This window comes from Platalea leucorodia (assembly GCF_965183815.1).
Source record: "Platalea leucorodia genome assembly, chromosome: 12".
NCBI lineage: Eukaryota > Metazoa > Chordata > Aves > Pelecaniformes > Threskiornithidae > Platalea > Platalea leucorodia.
The window spans coordinates 6676098-6689560 of record NC_138834.1 but is presented as its reverse complement, the minus strand read 5'-3'; the positions used below and the strand labels follow the sequence as shown (position 1 = coordinate 6689560).

At 43.0% G+C, this 13463-nt stretch overlaps 2 protein-coding genes across 11 annotated transcripts in view; one reads left to right on the top strand and one right to left on the bottom strand.

Moving 5' to 3' along the window:
• MPHOSPH9 (M-phase phosphoprotein 9) overlaps positions 1 to 7869 on the bottom strand; it is a 33381-nt gene extending 25512 nt beyond the window's left edge. Inside the window, exons 1-4 of one of the 4 annotated variants that reach the window (XM_082325029.1) lie at positions 7768 to 7869; positions 5199 to 5331; positions 4156 to 4300; positions 2709 to 2798 (exon numbers count right to left, since the gene is read on the bottom strand). In XM_082325029.1, coding sequence (XP_082181155.1) covers positions 2709 to 2798; positions 4156 to 4300; positions 5199 to 5305 — 342 coding nt within the window. In that variant the 5' untranslated portion in view covers positions 5306 to 5331; positions 7768 to 7869. Of the gene's footprint in view, positions 1 to 2708; positions 2799 to 4155; positions 4304 to 5198; positions 5332 to 6584; positions 7297 to 7767 lie in introns of those variants that run through there. The other 3 variants (XM_082325027.1, XM_082325028.1, XM_082325030.1) reach the window with 3 other exon arrangements.
• A 299-nt stretch (positions 7870 to 8168) lies between these two features.
• Positions 8169 to 13325, top strand: MTRFR (mitochondrial translation release factor in rescue). 7 transcript variants are annotated; one of them, XM_082324916.1, is made up of 4 exons: positions 8368 to 10333; positions 10645 to 10955; positions 11661 to 11902; positions 13033 to 13325. In XM_082324916.1, the coding sequence occupies exons 2-3, from the start codon at positions 10680 to 10682 to the stop codon at positions 11871 to 11873; spliced, it is 489 nt and encodes a 162-aa protein (XP_082181042.1). In that variant the 5' UTR covers positions 8368 to 10333; positions 10645 to 10679; the 3' UTR covers positions 11874 to 11902; positions 13033 to 13325. The 7 variants fall into 7 exon arrangements, 6 of the variants coding, with proteins under 6 accessions (XP_082181038.1, XP_082181040.1, XP_082181042.1 ...); XM_082324915.1 differs by lacking the exon at positions 13033 to 13325 and adding an exon at positions 12560 to 12913; XR_014229552.1 differs by having other exon boundaries at positions 8369 to 10333; positions 11661 to 12538; positions 13033 to 13321.
• Positions 13326 to 13463: the final 138 nt, after the last annotated feature.

Sequence of the window (13463 nt, the reverse complement as noted above, 5' to 3'; positions counted from 1 at the left end):
TAGAAGTGGACAAAATGGCTAAATTTAGGTCTAAAAGAATTTATAACTTGGATATACATTTTTAAAGATTGCAAGGACGCTTTAATGGAAGTATAAACCATTACTCTATTACGCTAATAGGAATAATGTACCTCTGTAAGATTATTTGCATAAAACTTGACTTTAAAATACCTGATTTAGATTTAATATATTATTAGGCGGTTCTACATTTTGATTGTTTTGGTATCTGATGGAGTAGAGCAAACCTATAACTAGATCACTAAATTTAACAGGTTACTTACTCTTTCGTCTACAATGTCTGCGAAGAGTTCTCTCAGTATATTAGATAAGTAGTATTTTTTTTAAAGTGTTACAGTTGTGCGCTGGTATACTGAAACAGCTCTGAGAAACAACTAATGCTTTTGTCAAGGGCTATGAAAAGATTTCATGCTAGTGCCCATGGCTGGGTCCTTTGGCCAGTGATCAGCCCTTCTGCAGAGTTATACTGCGATTACTGAGCACACAACTCGTATTACACATTACAAAACCAGAGTATTGTATGTGTTTTCAAGAACACATTTCAAACTAATTCCCTCAGGAACAAAAAAAAAAAACCAACCTTTGCAATAATTTTAAGAACATGGAACTCTACTAACATTTTTTCAGAGAACTACAGCACATGACTCACATATGAATAGCAAGTGGAAAGCACAAATTGAACAAAAATAATTTATTTTTTATTTCTGACTTTCAGAAAACAAGAGTTAATTCAGAGGAACCTACATGTAACGCTAGTCAGAACCAAGCCTCATGTTTTATTAACTTGCTACAGAATTAACAATTGAATTTCAGCTCGGTCTTTCTATTAAAAAAAAAAAAAAAAAAAAAAACCAAAAAACCAACACCAAACCAAAACAAACCGGGATGACGTTTTCTGCCATAACAAAGTTTTGTTGTGCTAATGATTTCAGTCATGACCGCAGCAATCATTTGCGTTTTAATTCTGTGATTCAGCTCTGTCAAGGAAGGTAGGGAAGGGAGAGCAAAAGGGAAGAAACACAATTGTGGGGAAAAAAACCCAAACGGATCAGATTCTCTGCGGACATTTACTCTTTGTCATTACTACCTTGTGCGGGAAAAGTGAAAGTCTACTATTCCAATTAAATAGCATTTTTACTTCTCTTTGCATAGTCACAAATAATTGCAAGAGAAGACAAGACCTGGGAAAAATAAGATGACATTTCTATAGTTTGGGGATTGTAGGCAACTTTTTTTTTTAAATCCTCTTCCATAAAATCTCATCTTAGGATGATTCACAGGTGGCAATAGTTTGTCATTAGCACACTTGGCTTCTAGTGTATAAATCATATAAGCCAAGGACTGACCCCAGGGATTCCAAAATGAACTCAAGGTCTTTTGATCCGCATTTTCACATGGATGAAAATGTGTTTTTATAAGCACAGTTTGTCTTGAAACACAGCATAGAGCAAGCCTTATCTCAGAGTCATGTCAATGCTAATGCAGCATCTTGCTTTTCTACCCCAAATAGTAGATTACTATTTTTTGTGCTTTTATTATTCTAATTAGAATGTGTTGAGTTGCCTGCATTTCAGTATTTTCACTGGGTCACTGGCATATGAGTTTAAGTTTCGAATAGCTCCATCTATTTTAGCTAATGCACTCATACCACTGAATAAGTCATAGCTGTTGATTTTATATTTAGTGTGGCAATTCATGCAGTTAGCAAGTCCCTGCTGATACCACAAACTCAACTCTTCCAGAGGTAGCCTTTCCTATTAAGAAAGACAAAAACCGGCAAAGCCAACACAATGGATTAGTCAAGACTACGATTAGCAACCAGAATCAAACCACTACAGTAAGAGGAAGGAAATACGAGGGTAAGGAAACACTGGTGGGACAAAAATAACGAGATGGGAGGGAGGGAAAAAAGGTGGTGGTGGGGGGAGAAACAGGAGATAGGATAAAAGGACAGTACCTCTTGTTAATTCAGTTCAGGAACTGTTGATTACTACTAGTGTAGAGGGCATCAGGAAAGGGAAGGGAAAAACAGCAACCAAAATGATGAAGATATTAAGCATTATATATTCATAGAATTACTGTCTCTTACACATACATATACATTTCTTTTGTTTTAATGGATAAATATGGTTCAGCAAAAACGTGAATCTTCACGTGGGTCATTTTCCATTCTTAGAAAGGAGACTGTTCAACTGAAGGGTGACATAAGTGTTCAGCTGTTACAGTGAACGTTTTGCTATGCTATACACTGTCGAGATGAGGGAATGACAAGTTGCATAACATTTTCTAATGAAGAGAAAACTACAATGTCTCAAAATTAGAAATGATACAGTCTATAACAGTTAATGAAAAACAGCTTGTACCTACAAAATCCCATTATCGTGTGGGCATTCTGAACCAAATGTTGTGAAAATAGAACAATTGAAAACAAATAATCCAAGAATCTTCACTTCTGAAATGGTTCCTGCCAGTTACTTTGTTAATTAGCCAAGGCTATCTCAAATATGCATCCTGTAAATTGGCATTCCAGTCATCCACTTGCATTAACTGCCTGTCTGAATATACTTAGAGAAAAACACTGGAGTGCCAGAGACCACATGGTATTGTTTTGGAGGTGGGGGGCGGGGTAGGGGTGGTAGATTAAAGAAACATTCAGCCTAGCCTACCTACAAGAACAAGTCATTACTTACTTGGATTTGATGGTGGAACTGCTCTTGCTGGGCAACTATTTGTTCCTGACATTGTTTTTCTACCAGTCTCAATAACTGTAGCCACCTTGTCTATTAAATCACAAAGTAAAATAATTAAAGCACAGTCATATTGCATCTCTTAACTTTTACTCTACCTACACAATGGTTTTGTAGTCTTATACTTAGGTGTTGACATAATACAAAGTTTATTAAACAGCACTGTGGTTGTCCACCCCACAATACACGCAGCCGCTATCATGTCAATCAATGGAAACAATTCACTACGGACACATTCACTTAAAAAAAGCTCCTTCTAGACAGCAAGATAACACATCTCTACAATTTAAGTTTGGTTTAAAAAAAAAACAAACAAATGAACAAGGGAAGAGAGTTCTTCTATTTAAAAAAAAAAAAAAATTACTTAAAAGTAGAAACAGTTGGCAGGAAAGTACAGTCAAATTTTGGATAGGTTGATTCCAGTTCAATAAATCATAGGCAGTTTTCAAAATGATAATTAAACATCCCTAATGTCCAGTGAACCATTCGCTTCAACAAGAAACTCTTCCCTTCAACAATCCAGCTAAAGGCCGCGATGCATAACTATTTAGTGAAAACAAAAAGATAATAAAAAAATCAAATATATGGGGTTCCTAAAACGTGGTAAAATCTGAACTTTAAATTATGCTAATGTTTATGGAACCTGATAGTTGAAGCACAGGACACGGGACATAGAACGCATGTGCCTAGACACAGACATCTATGTTCTTTTCTCTGAGCTGTTAAAGAGCACCAAATTAAGCATCTGTCAGGACAGTTTGATGGACCACAGCCAGAAAGCTCAAAACTCTGCAGGAACAAGCCCATGGTGTGGAAACCTGAAGTTCCTTATGGAGACTAAAAATAATGACAAAATTTAAAATAAAAAAGGACAAAAACATTCAAAAAAGGGGTTGAGAGAATTAGCTCATTGAACCTATGTTATGATTTTTGTGTTGGTTTAAATCTGGAAACAAACTTATCATCTACACATCTTTACAAATGGAATAAATAAATAATTCGGCTAAAGCAGAGCCTTTTTTAGAAAGAAAACTTCTAATTTCTAAGATCACCTCAGACCAGCTTGAAGTGCTACAATTATAAAGGTTTAAATTTTTCAGTTCAAAAACTTGCAATCTTTAACTACTGTAACTTTGAAAAAAAAATCACATCTGTACTGTAAAACACTAAGATAAAAAGCTAAGATATTGTAAAAAGCTAAGATAAAATTGCAGTAAAATCCATCCACGTGATTAGTTCATACATTGTAAAAGGATTTGTCCCATCATGAAGAATGAACACATCCGTATATAGATCTTGCTGCTAAACTATATCATCATTAGATCTGTCTTCCAAAATGCAAAGCCGATACATCAATATAATTTTTTTAAATAAACTTAACATCAAATACCTCGCAGTTCTGCACAATTTCTGAGTCAGCATTTCCAATGTTCTGGATATCTTGCATAAAGGAGGCAAGCAGCTCAGAACCGGGCATTAATGAGGACCTGGTATTCCCTGAGTAACCAGAAACTCCATTGGGATTGGATGAGGGACTTCTAGTGAAACACGAGGAAAAAACTTCAATTATTTATTGTGCCAGTTGTCCAACACAGTGGCCAAAATAATATACTACATATGCTATGCAGCCATAGAAGACTTTCTCATACACTTAATTTACATTGTGACTCTCATCATGCTGAAAAAAACCCAATACCTTCATGAGGATGTTTTTCAAGAAAACGTCAAAGAATCCACAGCATGCTTCATTCTTATCCTACATACTATTAAAACACAGGAGCTTTCCAAGAAGAGAGACAGCATAATCGGCACAGATATTACTGCTCACTAGCACAAACGTCAATAAATACATGGGCTTCGTCATAGATTCTGAGATCAGAAGCTTACACATACAAGCTTCTGTATAACAATGATTTATGAAGTCCAAGGCTACTGCCTCCTTTGAGAAGCTACACATGCAGTAAGTGACTTGTAATTCTTATCTTAACAGGTCAGTCAAGAAGAACCTCTCCTTATCTGTCACTTAGGCCATTAGTCCGTATTTGCCCTTCTTATTCACTGGGAATACCTTGGGCATTGAACAGAAAAACAATTCTTTTTTTCTAAGCTGCTGTTCTCTACAAATCACTTAGCATAATGCATGATCTTTCCAAAGGATGATCTCTTACAATTTGTCCAAGACAGGTGTCTCCCCCCATTCTAAGAGACACAAGGCAATGGAAGTTACTAAGTTTCTAAGGAAGCCTTAACAGTTCTTTCAGTAAGGCTTTTCTCACTAAGAATTATACCTGTAAATGTAAAGAAACCCTCTAAAATATATTGCAAAGTATTATGTATTATTTCACCTTAGTAACAATGTTACTGTAAAAGCATACTAACTAAGCAAAACAAAAATAATAAAAATATTCTTGAGGAATTCCTTCAACACACTACCTGTTACAATTCAAGTTACAGACAGAGCTCTGGGTATTTCTGACATCAGAGTCCACAGAAGATGAAGGGATTTCCTGTACAGTATTCACCACGTCACAGTTTTCCATATCTTAGGCTCAAATATCACATTACCCTGAAAACATAAAGAAGTAAGCATCACCCTCCTATTTTACAAAACCATTTGACTTTGTTGTTTGAAGAAGCAGAATTTGATTAAAGAGACAGTTGTTTCAGCCAAACAACCCCAGAAAGCGCTAGCATTCCACAGCCAGCCTCTCTTCCTCGTCCTGTGCTATGCTTGCACACAGGTGCTATTTATTCAGCCTTGTACTTGCTGGGACTCCTACAAATCAAAGAGATTCCTAGCTGTGCATCACACATCTAGGCTGGGCTGCAAAGGGTGCCTGAATCCAAAACATTCCAGGTAGAACAGTGTTGCTGGGATTTGGTTGTTTTTTTTTTTTTTTTTAAATCGGAGGCTCCACAGACAGTTTTTGAAACTTCTGTGAAAAGCTGTGTATTATCAATGTATTTCCATCTGCTGAATGGGGATCTGCGCCTTCACGGGAAGAAACGCACCCCCCAAAAAATAAAATCGAGACCCACTGAGTTAGACTGCAGTTGCCCAATTCTGCCATTTGTGTGTGTAATATTTGGCTTACTTTTCCCACAGAACGCTTGTTTCATTACTACTATATAACATTAATTCAAAAACCTTTGAAACCATTTTGAGCTACATTTCTTACCAATTACCAATAAAACACAGTCAAACAGGAATCCCACAGCAATTAAAAACAGCAGCTGGTTAACTGGAAACATCATAAATAAATAAATACAAAATACTTGTGCCATGGTCTTACAGCACTCAAAGCAGCAGTTTACAAGAATGGCTGTAGAGAGACGAAAATATTCTTCTGGTTTCCATACTTTCACTAAGACAACACTTGAAATACACTGATTAATCAGTTCTTCTATAGCGCTTATTTCAGCATGTTCTACACCCTGGTGAATTCATCCCGTGTTCTAACACTGAAGAAAAAAAACTTACAATCATTTCACAGATGGAGAACAAAAAGAGACATCAAGAAATACCATCCTAGTAGTCTGTGGTAATACTAAGAATAAATCCCTGCTGCCTTAAAGAAGCACGACACCTTCAAAGCACGACTGTTCTTCTTCACAGGGCTTACAAGGACATGCTACTGGCTTTTACGGATTTAAGTTTTCATTATTTGTAAATACATAGAGATGTATCTCTAACAGATAGTTTTGGAAGTATAAAAAAATTTATCTCCACCAGAAGGAAACTGATGGACAACGGTCGGATTTTCCCCTGTTTTACTGGAGCCTGTTTGGCTTTAGCAGAAATGTTTTCCAGGTACTTACTCAAGCTATCTCCTTTGGGTAGGGCTGAAAATGCAAGAATTGGAAGGAAGTTATCACAGATACACATATCCCTTTGGCAGAGCTTCTCGGGATAAATGAAAGAAGAAAAAAAGGCCTGTCTTCTTTTTCTAGTGGTCAGAAGTCTGGAAAACTTGAAGGCTATCAGGCACCTAACCTGACAGATAAAGCAGACGCTGCAAGCGCCTCTGGAGCCGCTGGATGGCAACGGTGGGGGCTACATCAGTCCCCCCCATCTCCCCAGGATGAAATCATGGGTGGCCTATCTCGGCAGCACAGCAGAGGGGTGGGACTTAGCTGTGACACAGGCTCGTTTCATAACCTCATTAGAAGTCTGCTCGCAGTAAGAAAAAAAAATATTAAGTGAGCTGTAACGGGGCTGAGGAACAGCTAAGCTGTCATCTATTGTTTCCATAGCACAGAACAGTCCTTATGCGACCAAATCCCTACATAAAGGAGTAGGATTAAAAAAAAAAAGAACCAAGCTGCGAGGTGTTTTCACTCCGAAGTGTCAGCGCGGGTTTAGGTGCAGACGCCCGGGCCGGCGCAGAGCCGGCGGCCGCGGTTCCGCGTCTCCTCGGGGCCCTTCCTCGCAGCTGGCCCAGGGCTGGCAGGGCCTCCCCTCCCGCGTCCGGGGGACCCTGAGAGGGGACAGCCAGCCTCCGGGCTCCGAAGCCCCGGTCCCCTCAGGGAACGGCCTCGCCCCCAAAGCTAAGCCCGCTCTAGGGACCCCCTCCCCTCACAAGTGACCCGCTCCCGCCAGCCCGCCCCCTCAGGGCCGCCTCCCCGCCATTAGCGGCCTCCTCCCCAGCTCTGCGCGACCCCCGGCCCCCTCCCCTCACAGGTGACCCCCTCCCTCCCGCTCGGCCCCCTCCCCTCACAGGTGACCCCCTCCCCCGGCTCTGCGCCCCCCCCCCCCCCGCTCAGGGACTCCGCCCCCACCCTCGGGTCAAGCTCCGCCCCCACGCTCCCATTGGGCAACTGCCCCCCGCGCTCCGGGATGTTGACGGCGGCCACCGCCTCGGATTGGCTGGCGGGCCCGCCACTCGTCGGGGAAAGGGGCGGGGCGGTGGAGGCGGCCTCGCGGCGCTGGGACGCGGCCAAGTGCAGCGGCGCTGCCGGCTCCGGCCCCGCCGGCCGCCCTCGGGGCTCGCCCGGTCCCTACCCGCATTTCCGGAAGCCCACGAGGAGGCGTCCGCAGCGGCCCGAGAGCTGCCTCCTCCAGCGACCGTTAGGCGATAAACAGGCGCGGCCCGCCGCCTCCTTCCCGGCGATTGGCGGCCGAGTTTCGAACGTGGTGGGGTAGAGGGCGGTCCAGACAGAGCCCCGCTCGGCGATTGGCCGGCTTGACCGCGCGCCGGGCCGCGCCTTCCACTCTGATTCGCTACGTGGGAAAGGACGCGCGCCGCCGCCAGGGGATTGGCTAGTGCGGCTACGCGCCGCACGCTTTCCCAGAACCCGATTGGTAGTGGGTGGAAGGCGCGCGTAAGCCCGCCCCTCGCGCTGCGATTGGCTTTCCAAGTGCCAATTAGCCGGGCGGTAACGCCCTCCCCTCCACGCGATGCGCGCGTGCGCAGAGGCGGCGTGCGCGTGCGCAGTGCGGGCGGCGGCGCTCGCCCCGAGTCGCCTGAGGTAAGAGCGGGCGGCGGGGCCGGGGCCGGGCGCGTCCCGGGGGTGCCCCCGGCGGTGCCCTCCTCCTCCCCCGGCTCCTCCCGATCTGCTCCGGCCGGGAGTCGGGCTGCGGCGAGGCCCGGTTGGTGACTTCAGTCCGGCGGGGAGGCGGCGGGCCTGGGAGGGCCGGGGCCGGGGTCGCGGTGCAGGGACCGCGAAGCCGCGGGTCCGGGGCGGCCGCTGCCCTGACCGGCGTGTGGCGGCCGTCAGGCGGTGCTGGAGCCTCTGCGGAGATCTTGCTACTCGCTTTGTTTGCTGGGCGTACGGGGCAACAAATGCAGTTTGTGCAAGTTTTTCAGCAAAACAGTTGCTTTAAAACACAGTTTAATCAACTCTCCGGAGTGCGTGATGTCACCGCGCCGTCATCGCCGATGTGCCCAGCTGGCCTGCGGCCACCCCAGTGAAGCTGAGAACGGCTGCTCGCTTCTGTGTTTAAAAAATGGGAGATCAGTGTTCTTACTGACACAGCTCTTCTGTAGTCTGCACTTAGAAATCTCATCAGCAACGGCTTCTTTTTTTTTAGAATTTAAAGCATTATCTTAAGATCTTTTTGCATTGTAAGGCAGGTGTTTCTTGGACACTTTCTGTGCTAAGTGAAATCGTGAGAAAACTAGTATCTTCTAGGCTTAGTGTTGTTTTATAGCTATAACATCAAGTAGTAGAAATAGGCTTACAGTGGATGCGATTATTTTACATTGACCTCTCCATTAAGATCAGGCAGCTCGGAGAGCTGTCAGTCTTGGTTTCAAAACAGGCTACTTTAAACTGACTGTGCCCAAATTAAACCTGCTGCTGCGTCAAGGCTCACTTCAGAACTAGGTAGTAGTTCTGCTAACTTCTGCGTGGTTTTTGCAGGGAAAAAACCAAACACGTTACAACCTTCTAGTGCCACCAAGTGGACATCTCCACTTGCCGATGAAAGCTTTCTTGAAATTATTTTTATTTCAAGGCTTATGTTCAACTTTTATGGATGTTTATTGCTAAGTGCCACGTCTTCACATGCTGAAGTATTTTCTTCTGAATCAAATAAAATATTGCAAGCATAACAGCATGTATTGTTCTAATGGCTTACCTAATGCCTTGTTGAAGAGTGCCATTTGACAGCAGTAGAACCTGTCATTCCTCATTATCCATGAGGATGACGCATACTTCCATGCGTGCTTTTCTGCCTTTGTTAGGAAAAAATCACCATGTGAAGCAGTAGTTGAAGACCCGATGGTCTGCTGCCTCCTCAATTCGTTTTCCTCCATCAAAGCCACATGATGGACTATACAGAAAGTTGAGAGTAGAGCAGGCAGGGCAAGCTGAACAGGCTCAACAGAGAAGAATACTTAGGATTTGAAGAGTTTTCCACATTTGCTGGATTAAACCACTCACCAAATCCTGTGCGCACTACAGCCTGACCTCAAAATTTGGAAACCACTGTAATGGAACAAGGTCAAAAGTCTAGATCATGTAATCTGTTTGGGCACGGATTACTCCGTTTCCTGTACTAACCTAGCATTAAAAAGGAATTTCGGAACTCAAAATCATAAATCACTCTGCGACTGTAACTATACAGACCAGAGTTCTGCTGTGTACCCTTAGTCGGCCGTTTTGACTGAGCAGTCATGCATCATTCTTGCAGGTAAAAATCCACCTTTGCCTTCTGACTCTTTGAAACTCCTCGAGCTCTGTTCTGCCAGATCCGACTTCTGATATCCATATCCTTAGGACAGAAGTGTTCCGCATACGCTCTCATTCCTTTTATTGATCGTTTTGTTTTCCCTCCACCTCCTCCTTGCAGTCTTCCATGACTCTAAGCCAGCGAACACAGGAAGCCAAGACGTTATTGGGCCAGTTACGTTATGTAAATTTGCTGCTTCGTCCAGCAGGTTTCTTTCAGTAGCTTAGAGCCCTGTTCAGGGCAGCCTCAGAGGGGGACTCCTGCACCCTCCCCTGTCCTCCCTCGATGTAGTTCCAGCATGGGGCGACACATGAATTGCAGGTACTGCTGCCAGCAAGACACAACCTGGGCACGAGTGGAGTGTCAGCAAAGGCTTCCCAGTCAGACGGTACAGGTCAGCCTGCAAGACCGAAATATCTTTTGCACTCTTTTTTTTTTAAGTAGCTTTAGTATTTTCCAAGTATTGGTAAGAGTACTAATTTATTTACTGTTTTCCAGATCACTTTCAACAACAAAATAATCATCTTGTCTATTTTAAGAAACCTAATTGCAATGAGAACTGAAATTCCATTTCCTATGAAACCAGTTCAAATATCCTTGAAAATCAATCTGAATATCAGATTATCGCTCAAGACATGCAGCTAAACTAGATCATCTTAAAACAAGGGTTCTCATGGCAAACTCCATTCCCCTCCTGTATTTCAGGTTTCATTCCAGAGGAACCGTGTCGTCGTTTCTGTATGAATGTTCCAAGTTTATTTCATTTTACATTCTTACTGCGAGAAGTACGAACACCGTCATGGAGACCGTGGATTTTGAGGAAGCAGCAATTTTCCCTGCCCAGAGTGCCCTTACTTCAGGCAGCAGGAAAGAAGAACTCTTTCAATCTCCTTGGACTAACTGAGGCAGAACTAAAAGAACAGTTTGTAAGAGGTGATGGCCCAGGAGGTCAAGCCACAAATAAGACAAGCAACTGTGTTGTCTTGAAGCATATTCCATCTGGGATTGTAGTAAAGGTAATTGTATTTTATTTCATTAAGTCACAAATTTCATCATGTCTTCCCAGTCTCCTCTGATAGCACAAAGTGCAAATGTCATGGAGGAAAAGTTTATATGTATGTAAAGAACCTCAGCAAGCAGCAGTTTTGGCTATAAATCAATAAACAAACTTGGGGTCACAGCTGATCTTCCTGGCTTTGACATGCAGTTCTATTTTCTAGTTTTCGGTACAACGTACCTCCGTTGTAGCTGCCTCGCAGTGGCAGCTGTCACATTCCTGTCCCTCTTGCGAGTTATTAGAATGTCTTCCTTAACAAGTTGATCATACTCGCTTTGCATTCTTTTTAAGCATTACTCTTACCTACTTCTTGTGGATTAATACTTTGAAATTAATCTTTGCTTCCTTATCACAAGGGGAAGACACAGTTAAGTTAAACTCAGAAGAAGTTTTCCAAAGTAATAGGGAAGCAATCTTGTTCGCTGACAGAATTAAAGATTAATGCAAAAGCCAGTCTGAGAAGTTACAGTAGCAAATAATTACTAGGCAGCCTCTCCAAAATATATCACCTGGACACAAAAGTTCCAGCAGTTCGAGGATGCTCTTGGCTTGGGGGAGAGGGGGGTTTCTTTACTGTAATGGCAGGAATATGTAGACTGAAGGGGAAAGCAGAAGAATAAACAGGTTAAAGTTCCAGTAAAAATGTCCTATTGCATTTCTTCAGTGTCATCAAACAAGATCAGTGGAGCAGAACCGAAAGATAGCCAGAGAAATCCTGCAGGAAAAAGTTGACCTTTTCTACAAAGGTGAAGATAGTGATGTATTTAAAGAGAAGAAAGCATCAGAGAAGAAGAAGCAAGAGAAAAAAAGAAGAGCAAAGGAAAACCTAGAAAGGAAAAAGCACTTTAAAGAGATGCAACAACTGGATAAGAAATAAACACGTTAAATACTGACTTGCCCTAGTAGGTAAGGGAAATGTTTGTCGTTATACCTAAACAGTTTTCAAACTAACAGATGATGTCGGGCTTCATAAGCACAACTGAAATATCGAGCAGTGACCTGCTATTACTGTAAAACCAAGGTGATAAAAGCAGTCCTGTATTCCTCCTCCAGTCTGCCATCATCTCATTAATCACATTTAGCTACCAGTTTTTCTGCCAAGTTCAGAAGACGATAAACCAATCCTTGTTAAAAAGGAACTATAAACCTTCCACCATTGTTCACGGAGACAAAAAAAAAACAGTAGACATCCTCCTCCCGGCTGATACCTTATGCTGCTTCGTAGGAGTTCCAGTACCTATGGAGAACAGCCCTACAAAGTTCTAACCTTCCATCCTTACTCGGGCAATAAATCCTTTATCAGCAGTGACCGGGTTTAGGCACTGGTTCTGATGGTGTAACCAGACATGCTGATAGAGGAGACGCCAGTCACTGGCTGCCTCCTTCCGATCCGTTACCTGAACAAAGGCCGTGTCCTCCTCAGTTCTGAATGAACTTTAAAGAGAAGCTTTACAACTCTTACCTGGAGTGGTGACGAGGACTGGGGGGAGGAAGGCACTCCTGCGCGTGAGGGTTGCTCGGGCACGTTCTTCCAGTTCAAAGGTAAAATTGGGTTTGTTACAGATAAAGAACAACGTGTGTTGGAAGCTGCCTCCCACGGCAACAGAATCCTGTTCATCCAAGCTGTGAAGTAATTAACTTTGCCTCTTAATGCTGTATTTTCTTCAAGTATCCATAGCTCCATATGTATTAGATATCCCAGATATCCCATCTTCCTCCGGCTTTCGATTTGATTGTACAGTAGTGAATAACAGTCATTTATTATGTTTATGCTGTGCTGCAGTTAAGCTTGGGCATTTTGGCATCTTCACTCATTTTGACAGTTGCCCATTTTACGCAGATACACGCAGCTGCTTTTCCTTTGCTCCCGTTACTCTGGAGCCACCGGTGAAGTGTAGTGATAAAATAGTGATCCTGTTTTGATGAAGTGTAGTGATAAAATAGTGATCCTGTTTTGATCCTGTTAAGAACTCTCAGTTGCTTAACCAGAACTTCTCTTTCATTTTTGGACCGCACCCTCACCGGCCGCCACCAAGTGCTCACCTTCAGCAGTGAAGGGCAGAGCGCCTCAAGAACCGAAGCCCTAGCGTGTGTTTTGAAAGCGATGGAGACTACTCGCAACTCCACCGCCTTCTTACAGAGATCGACTGCATCCGGACTGCACCGTGGGTGGAAACTCTCCAGCAACCTGCAGGCTCGTTCCCTTGTCTGTTCCTGAACTTGAGCCTCCTGCCTGAGGGTTCAGTCTTTTATCTGTTGAGAGTTCTTGTTCGTGGAGTGTGAATCTGATATTAAACTGACTGTACATAGTTTTAATACAAACTGTTAATGAAAATAAGCTTTATTACGTCAAGTAATAAATACATACAAAGATGCAAATAACAGTTTTAGTAATTTATCCAGAATTTTCTTTTTTTGGCAAACTTTAAACTGAAATCTCCAGCCTTAATGTAGAAATTAGCTTTCC